Genomic DNA, 10131 nt, shown 5'->3' with positions numbered 1-10131 from the left:
TGAAGCAATATGTTCTGAGGATCAGTCACCTCCCTCCTCCCAGCTGAACCCATTGGCATCAAAGGACAAGGGAGCGTGAATCTGGGAGTGAGGAATTGGCTTTTCTTCTAACAAACAAACAGAAGTGACCCCTTAAAACCTTCACTTCCGTAGCTATGTTAGCATTCTGGATTATGAATGAAAATGTGTTCTCGGGAGTGGAGAAGACCAGATGCTAAAGGTCCTAACTATGTCTGGGTTAGATTTGAAAAACTCAGCCAACCATAACAAGCTATAAAAATACAGAGCGTGTGCCGTTAGACCTACAATGAGGTCTCAGCTCTGCTGTTTTTTTCATGATGTGATCTCTTTGAAACCTTTCCCCTCATTGGAAACATAAGCATAATTAAAGGAACCTCAGCATGGGTGCTCAAGCAAAATGACAGTGTTTGCGAGTGTAGCTGCCCAAAGGTGACAAAATTAGTTAAGTAGAAAACGCTACCACGGAAAGGAAGCTGTGTCAACTGTAACTTAAGATCATTGGCCCTGGAGTTGGGTACGCTGCAAGGGCAACACTTGATCCCTTTCATCACCAGTAAGGCATGAACTAAAACAAGCCTTGTGGACACTTGAGTTTGTGGAGAATCTGAGTTTAAGGTAAAAGAGAGGAAAACGAACAGAGAAAAGTAAGGCAAGTCATGATCTATTTTTTTTTTTTACTTGGGTCCATCTTCCTGTCTTTCAGGGTTGTTTTTTAACTTTCTGAGTTTTGTTGAGTGGATGCATTGCATCTCTGCATCTGTAGGGGTAGCCCCAGCCAATCACCTTGCTTGTAGGGTGGGATTGCCTGAGGATATATTTTACTAATAAATATTGCTAGTGTGCTCTCTCCCCCCCCCACCCCTTCTGCTTTCCTATTCTCCTCTGGAACCACAGGTTCTGTGAGTCTTTCCCTAATTAAAGCTGAATATATTCTTATAATTTCTGTCTGCCTTCATTTACGCCGCTACATGCATCCCTTTTGGTGTGTGTATGTGTGTGTGTCTGTGTGTGTGTGCGTATGTGTGTGTGTGTATTCTATACCTACACATGCTCATAACTACAATCTCTCTAAATCAGAACATTCACTCATTTACCTGAAGACCATTAGATATTGGTTTCTTCAAGCCAGAAAAAGACACTGTTGAGTCATGTGCATACTTCTAACCATATAGACACTTCAATGAGCTCAGGTTAAACAGATGTTTTGATGCACTGTAATTGATTTCCTGTTCCCAATTTCAGGGCCTTGTGTATGGTACTGGATCTTCAGCAACGGGTGGTCAGCTCATGGTTAATTTTGACATAATTAATATTAATGCTAATGTATGTTTTCTAAAATTTCTGTAAAAAAAATCCCAAAGCCTATAAATTTGCATCTGGAGTCCTGTGCTGTCTCTAGGAGCCTCGTGACTACTGAGAAACCAGCAGCCATGAGTCAGAAATCTGATTTCATTCCTTTTAGTTTGGCAGCAGCTTTCGTTCTCAGTGTGTCTCTCAGGAGCTACACTACGTGGAAAGTTTTAGACATTTTCGTTTGAGTCCTTTACTTAAAGTCACTTCTTTTCCTTGGTAGCCATTTCCACTAAATTCCTCTAGAAAAATTCCTAAACGTTTTCCAGGACTGCACAAGAGACCTTGAAAACCTTCCTTTTGAGGCTCCTATTCCCTGTGTGTCTGCTTATGCCATGTACCTGTGCATAACTCAGTCCAAGTCCTGATTTTATAAAGGATTCAGAGATGTGGCATACTGACTAAACAAAACTCGGTGAAAACTTCAAATTGAAAAGCAGTTGAAAGCCAGTTCAAAAGACCCAGGTCCTGCTTCTCTGACTTATCCAGCTCTTCTCTCTGCTCGCTTTCTTCCCCTTCACTTTAAACCTGCATTCTTCACAAACTCATGAACTTAGCTCCAGGCAGTGTCCAATCTTTACTGCCACCAGGGAGGAAGAAACACTCTTATTTCAAAATAGTTTGAATACTCTTGGGACATACAGGCTCCCAGTCACCACTGGTCTCATAAATCCCATGGCTAAGGGCAAAATACTTTGTCGGAAGTGTCCTCACTGTCACTGGACCAGGTGTCTGTGAGTGAGAAATCAGAATTACTTAAATACATGACTTAAAATAGCTACATTTTAGGATTTCTGGGGAAGGCTGTAAAAAAATCTTAGAGATGTTTATTTTAACTACTTTCTAAAATGGATTTGAAATGCTGGTAACTACAGAGTGACCCTAGATATATAGTAGACAAGTATATATCTTAAGAGAGTGGTCTTGTCATATTTTCTAGGCACATGAAATTCTACTAGTTCTGAAATACAACACAGAGAGAAAGACACACAAGTACACACACACTCACACATGCATGCTTGTAGTAGGAGGCCCCGTGTTTGTTCCTGATGTTCAACCCCAAAATAACCACATAGAAACTGTATTAATTAAATCACTGTTTGGACCATTAGCTCTAGCTTCTAATTGGCTAACTCTTACATCTTAATTTAACCCATTTCTATTAATCTGTGTATTGCCACGTGGCTGTGGCTTACCGGCAAGGTTCTGGCATGTCTATTGCTGATGGCTATATGGCTTCTCCCAACTCCACTTCCTTTTCCCCAGCATTTAGTTTAATTTTCCCCACCTACCTCTGTTCTGCCCTATGCAAGCCTAAGACAATGTCTTTATTAACCAATGGTATTCACAGCATAGAGGGGAATCCCACATCACATGCTTAGCAACATATATAATATGTATAACTTTCTTAAGAAACTTATATTCCAACTATTGATATAAGCTTTGCAGTGTTGGGAAATCTGGGCAGCCAATCTTCATTGTTAAACCCAAAACTAAAATAGAAGGAAAATATTTGTTTAAAATTTAAATTACAACTCTCTTTCTCTCTGTGTGTGTATGAAGGTATGTTGGGAAGAGGGCATGTTTGAGCCATGATGTAATTGTGAAGGTCAGAGGGGATCTTGTAGGAGTTGTTTTTTTTCTTCTACCATGTGTGTCTAGGAGACTGATACCAGGCATCAAGAGCTTCTACTCACTGAGCCATTATGCAGGGTCCAAGTAAAAAATATCAAGGAATTCTACTCATTTACAAAAAAGGAGACAGAAATATTATTTATGTACATAAATAATTTAATATATGTCTTCAATAAGACTTTGAATTTAACTATCAGATATTTTGTTCTAGTTACAAAGTGCTAAAATTAATGTTTTTATATATTTCAGATTATATCCATACTTTCAAAGAGCCCTGGTCCTTGTCTAATTAGACTAATTTGCCTTTCAAAACAATTAATATCTCTATGCTTCTGTTGCTATCTATTTTAGATTCATTCTTGGCTGAATACTTCTGAAGTCTTCAATTTCTGTCTTTTTAAATTTTACTTTCTGCTGGGAGTTGCACATTTAGACTGACAATTCATTGGTCTTTGATCATTGAGATCCCCCAATTTAACACAGAACTCTGCTGCAGTCTGGGAACCCTCAGACTGGCATTTGGATTTGAGGGGCCCAAGTGTCCCGATTTTCCTAGCTTTACCGAGTAGGTTCTTTCCCTTCTTCTGCTGATGACCCGGGGACACATATGTCTCAGTCTGTAGGCCTGTGAGACTGCCACATTCTCTTCTAGTTTGAGAATCACAGTTGCCTAGAGAGGTGAAGCTTTGTCTCCTCCCAGCAGGTAAACAAATCTTGCCCTGGTGGACTGGGGTCAAAGATGCAATCCTGCAGGCTGATTCACCGCCGCTCATATTTCCTTTTGATGGTTCACCATGTGTGTTTTGGGTGAAGCATTTGCTTTTGTAACTTCCCCTCAAAAAGAGATTACTCTGATCTCTGCTTATGGATTGCTTTCTGGGCCCGGCACACCCGGATTTGGATATGGGTCTCCTGGAACTGGATGGTATCTGGGTTCTTGTACTGTGGTGTGAACCAGCTTCTATAGATTGAGAAGACTGGCTGGACTTTCTCTTCTTTTTTGTAAAAGAAACCGGCATTTTACCATTTCTAGTAGGCAAGGGGACATTTCCAGAGACACAATTCATAGAAAGATCACTTTCTCTGGATTTGCTGTTTATCTGGGTTCTTTCTCTAGACAATCTTTGAAAAGCCTTTGGTGAAGGTCCTTCAAGCTTCTTTTTCTTTTTTTCTATTTCTTTGTTCTGATAATGTACCTGTTGGCCAGGACTCAAAACATCTGTTTCCTTTGAATTGTACTTTCTTGGTGGAACTCGATTAGAATCCACTGCTGCTCTCCAGGCGTGGAAAGTGGCTCCACTCTTCTGCAGGTCCTCAACACGGTCCGGGAGCAGCTCCGGGCTTTCTGTCTTTTTCTCTTGAACGTCTGTGCCTGGGACGCTTCCCCTGAGATTATCCCAGTCCAGTAACAAATTGGTCGTACAAACCACATCCTTGAAATCATCTAATTCCCCTTCGTCTTTGTTCCAAGTATGGACTTTGCTTGCTGTTTTCTGATGGGTCGTTGAGGCTGTAGGACTTTGTGCGGAAAAACTGCCGTTAGGCAACTGCTTCAAGTCAGAGAGAGGCCTCTTCCCAGTCTTGTTCCACTGAGCCTGGGTGTTCTTTGACTGCTCTGCTCCTTGCTGAGATATCACTAGGGAGAGATCGTCAGGCAAAGACAAGACTGGAGCGGAAATAAAGCTCTCGCTTTTCTCCCACGTTGAAAGAGGACACTGGTAGACGGCGCTCCGGTCATAGGTCTCCACGTCGTAAGACGAATGAACAAAACTGATGAACTCATGCAGAAAGTGGCAGGTATGCTGTAGGAGGTAAGGCTCCAGTAGGTGAGCGAAAGATTCACTCTCCAGGTCGAATTTGGTCATGTTATGGAGAATGGCAGCTAGAATATTCTTCACCGTGTAGCCATAGTCTCCATAAACAGCAGTGAGTTCTCGTTTCAGCCAAGGGATCAACCGGTGGAGGCTACTGGGATTTCTTTTGAAATAATTCGCTGAAAAGTGATTTTCCAATTTAGAGCCTTGGACATGTTTTACCCAGATTCCAGAATAGTACAGAGCTCGTCTGAACATCACAATCACGTGGTCTTTAGAGTGTCCCAAGAACCTGGAGTACGATTGAAACTTCCCACGGTCTCCCAACTTCTTCAGTACTTCTTGGATAGTCAGCTCTCTCGATGGTTTGATTTTCCGTTTGGTGTTCTTTGGGGTCTCGCTGAGATTTTGCCTTTGAGAGAAGCCCATAGAACTTTCCTCCTCTGAAGGGAGAAACACAGGGTCTTCCTTGTTATCATTCTTCGGGCTGTTGGAACAAGACTGGGAAAGAAAGCGTTTCATGATGGGAGAGAGTGAGGATTTCTTACTTGGTCTGGAGAGTGATGCAACATCTTCCCTCTTTCCGACAAGGGAATTCCAGTCAGACTCACTCTGACTACATCCCAAACAGTTTGGGCACTCACAGTCCGAGGAGAGCTCTATTGCCATTGGCTGAACAGATTCTATTTTCTGAACTGAATGTTGGGGAAGAAACATTGCTTCAAATCAGTTTCTCATCTGGCAGGAAAAATATCATTAAAAGTACTCCAGGCATATTTGTATAAATTCCTCTCTCTCTGTGGAATAAATTCAGGAATACAGTTAGGAGACACACTACTTCTAAGATTATTAAAAGCATGCACAGGAAACTCGGTGTCTATAAGGCAGTGGACACATGGGCATATTGACTTCTTTCTTTTTCAAAGTAGCATTTCATGCTCTGAAAAGCAAATTCAAATAAAACGAAATCAACATTAGCCCACGAACATATATACACAAGTAACATTATACAGACTGAGCAAGCGGTATCTGCTTACTTAAGAATATGTATCAACCATTAAAGGAAATGAAGTCACGAACTGAGAAGAGAGTATGGGAAAGTAATACATGGGAGGAAAGGATAGTGAAAATGATGTAATTAATTATAATCTCAAAAAAATTGAAAAACATTTTTAAAATGTAAGTATCATGCTCTTTGACCTTGCATTTCCACATGTTTTTAATCTGGCTACATAAGAAATTAACACATACTGACAGTTTTAATGGCAGTGACAAAAGCTGAAAGTTACATAAGTATATTTCAGTGAGAGATATGTTGAATGAATGGTGCATTATTATTGTATTTAATATTAGGGATCCATTCAAGTGAAGTGAGGAGACTAACACCTACCAAGACAAGGAGATGGTTGAATATGTTGTTAAATTAAATACAGGAATATGGAATACTTTTTAATCCAGGACAGTCAGGCATAGTGGCTCACTCTTACTATACTAAAACTAGGGAGGCTGAGGCAGAAGAATCTTCAGTCCCATGAAACCTAGTTTGGGTTCCTAGAGACTAATTATTTGATTTTAGTGGCATTATTAATGAGTTGAAATTAGAATCAAAAAATTGCACTAAGAATAACAAATTACACTTCTAATATATACATCTGTGTGGATGATATATAAAAACATTCTTAAGACACAGACTGCAACTGCACAGAGCAGACCAAGTGGTGGGTGACCACCCTCCCAGCTGAATAGCCAGTCTCTAGGTCCTAGGCCCCAGGACAATATTCCAGGCACCTCCTTGACCTGCCTAAGCCACACTAGCTGGTTAGCAGGCAAGCCTCCTGCAAGCAAGGTGCCCCAACACCTTCACATCAGACCATGTCATCTGTAAGTCTCATTCTGTCCTCAAACCTACCCATCCTTGCAAGTCCAGTCTCTAGGCCATAGGCTCTGGGCCAAAACCCCAGGTTCCTCCACCATCCAGGTCAGCCCAAGGGCAAACCTCCTGCAGACAGGCTGCTCCAGTACCCCTCCATTGGACCCAGTAATCTACAAGCCCCACTCCACCCACAAACCCACCCATCCCCCAATCTTCAGTGTTTTCCAGAGACACAGACAGTGACTTCACAGAGAAGACCAAGAGCAGCTCCCTGAGACACAAACATTGACTGCACAGATAGGTTCAAGAGTGGATCCCTGAGCACAAACACTGACTGCAACAATCAGGCCAAGAGGCACAGACACTGCACCAATTGGAGGAGAAGATGGGTACATGGCAATGTAAAATACATTCAACAACCCAAGGAACAATATGGCACCACCAGAACCAGTAGTCCTACAACAGAAAGACCTGAACATCCCAATCCAGAGGAAGCAGAAGAAAATGACTTAAAAAATAACTTTATGAAGATGATAGAGACCCTTAAAGAGGAAATGAAAAATTCCCTTAAACAAATGGAGGAAAAAACAAACATAAAATTGGAAGAAATCAATAAATCTCTTAAAGAAAGCTGAGAATGAGCAATTAAACAGGCAAAGGAAACAGTTCAAGACATGAAAATGGAAATAGAGGCAATAATGAAAACACAAATTGAGAAAATTCTGGAAACAGAAAATGTGGGAAAATGAACAGGAAATAGAGATGCAAGTATAGCCAACAGAATACGAGAGATGGAAGAGAGAATCTGAGGCATTAAAGATACGACATAGGAAATAGATTCATCAGTTAAAGAAAACACTAAAGCAAACAAAGTCGTAAGACAAATCATCCAGGAAACCTAGAACACCATGAGAAGGTGAAACCCAAGAATAATGGGGGTAGAAGCAGAATACCAGTTCAAAGGCAGAGAAATATATTTAATAAATACATAGAAGAAAGCTTTCCCAACCTAAAGAAAGAAATGCTTATGGGGGTGCAAGAAATTTATAGAACACTAAATAGGCTGGACCCCCCACACCAAACTAGGGTAAACAAAGAGAACAATACAAAGAATCAATTCCTTTTGAGAAAGTCAACAAGATAGACAAACCTTTATCCAAACTAGCCAAAAGACATACAGAAAATATCTCAACTGAAAAAAAAAATCAGAAATGAAAAGAGGGTCATAACAACAGACACTGAGGAAATCCAGAGAATCATCAGTTCATACTTCGTAAACCTGTACATCCACAAAATTGGAAAATTTAAGAGAAGTGGAAACTATCTGGATAAGTTACATATACTAAAACTGAAAGACCAGATAAACAATTTACATAGACCCCTAAGGAAATAGAAGCAGTCATTAAAAATTTCCCAAACAAAAAAAGCCCAGGACCAGATGGCTTCAGTTCCAAATTCATAAGTGACCCCAAAATTTCTACCCTGCAACTTCTACAGCTGATAAATACCTTCTGTAATGTGGCTGGATATAAAATTCACTCAAAAAATCAGTAGCCTTATTACATACAAATAATAAATGTGCTGAGAAGAAATCAGAGTAATATCACCCACTACAATAGCCACAAATATAAAATACCTTGGGGTAACTCTAACCAAAAAAAGTAAAAGACCTTTATGACAAGAACTTTAAGTCTCTAAAAAAAGCAACTGAAGATGTCAGAAAATGGAAAGATCTCCCATGCTCTTGGATAGGTAGAGTCAACATAATAAAAATAGCAATCTTACCAAAAGCCATCTACAGATTCAATGCAATCCGCATCAAAATCCCAATATAATTCTTCATAGACCTTGAATAAATAATACTCATCATCATACGGAAAAACAAAAAACCAAGAATAGCCAAAACAGTCCTATACAACAAAGGAACTTTCAGAGGCCTCACTATCCCTGACTTCAAACTCTAGAGCTATAGTAACAAAAACAGCTTGGTGTTGACATAAAAACAGACATGTATACCAATGGAATCAAATTGAAGACCTTGACATTAACCTACATACCTACAGACACCTGATATTTGACGAATAAGCCAAAATGGTATAATGGAAAAAAGAAAGCATCTTTAATAAATGGTGCTGGCAAAACTGAATGTCAACATGTAGAAAATTTCAAATAGATACATATCTGTCACCATGCACAAAATTCAAGTCTAAATTGATCAGGGACCTCAACATAAATCCAGTTACATTGAATCTGATAGAAGAGAAAGTGGGAATTAGCCTTGGACACATTGGCACAGGAGGCTATTTCCTAAATAAAACATCAGTAGCACAAACATTGAGAGCAACAATCAATTAACGGGACTGTTTGAAAGTGAAAAGCTTCTGTAAGGCAAAGGATACAGTAAATAAGACTATATGACAGCCTACAGCATGGGAAAATATCTCCACCAGCCCCACATCTGACACAGGTCTGATCTCCAAAATATATAAAGAACTCAAGAAAATAGACATCAAGATACAAAATAATCCAATTTTTGAAAATGGGAAAATAGACATCAAAATACAAAATAATCCAATTTTTAAAAATGGGATACAGATCTAAAGAGACAATTCTCAGCAGACTGAATGACTGAAAACATTTAAGTAATTGCTCACCATCGTCAATCATCAGGGAAATACAAATCAAAATGACTCTGACAAGTAAGATACCATCTTACACCTGTCAGGATAAGATCAGAAATACTTATGTTGTGGGGGCTATGGAGTCAGGGGAACACTATTTTACTGCTGGCAGAGTGCAAACTTATACAGTCACTTTGGAAAGCAGTATGGCAGTTTCTCAAAAACCTGGGAATCAATCTTCATCAAGACCCAGCGATATCACTCCTGTGCATATACCCAAAGGATGCACAATCATACCTCAAGGACACTTGCTCAACAATGTTCATAGCAGCATTATTCATAATAGCCAGAATCTGGAAACAACCTAGATGGCCCTCAACTGAAGACTGAATAAAGAAAATGTGGTACATTTACACATTGGTGTATTACTCAGCTGTAAATAAAATGAAATTATGAAACTTGCAGGAAAATGGATGGAACTAGAAAAATATTCTGAGTGAGGTATCCCAGACTCAGAAAGACAAACACGATATGTACTCACTCAGAAGTGGGTGTTAGACATAAAGCAAAAAAATAACCACACTACAATCCACAGCTCCAGAGAAGCAAGGAAGATCCTACAAGGGACACATGAATCACTCTGGGAAAGGGAATTAGATGAGATCTCCTGGGTAAACTGAGGTGGGTGGGGAGTGGTAAAGGGGAGGAGATGGGAGATGGGAACATGCGGGAATGAGATGGTGGAGGAGGAAGAGGGATGAAGTGGGAGAGAAATGAAAGAGAGATATTGATAGAGGGAGCCACTTTGGGGTAAGGG

General features: G+C 40.0%; 1 protein-coding gene across 1 annotated transcript; it reads right to left on the bottom strand.

Moving 5' to 3' along the window:
• Positions 1-3410: 3410 nt before the first annotated feature.
• On the bottom strand, positions 3411-5489 carry LOC126492175 (E3 ubiquitin-protein ligase Topors-like). The gene has a single exon (XM_050128355.1). It carries the CDS (start codon positions 5487-5489, stop codon positions 3411-3413), a length of 2079 nt encoding a protein of 692 aa, XP_049984312.1.
• Positions 5490-10131: the final 4642 nt, after the last annotated feature.

The sequence above is a fragment of the Alexandromys fortis genome, unplaced genomic scaffold (assembly GCF_014885135.2).
Source record: "Alexandromys fortis isolate MF-2015 unplaced genomic scaffold, M_Fortis_MF-2015_v1.1 scaffold_301, whole genome shotgun sequence".
Classification (NCBI taxonomy): Eukaryota; Metazoa; Chordata; class Mammalia; order Rodentia; family Cricetidae; genus Alexandromys; species Alexandromys fortis.
The sequence above is the reverse complement of the archived record's forward strand: the minus strand, read 5'-3'. Positions and strand labels throughout refer to the sequence as shown.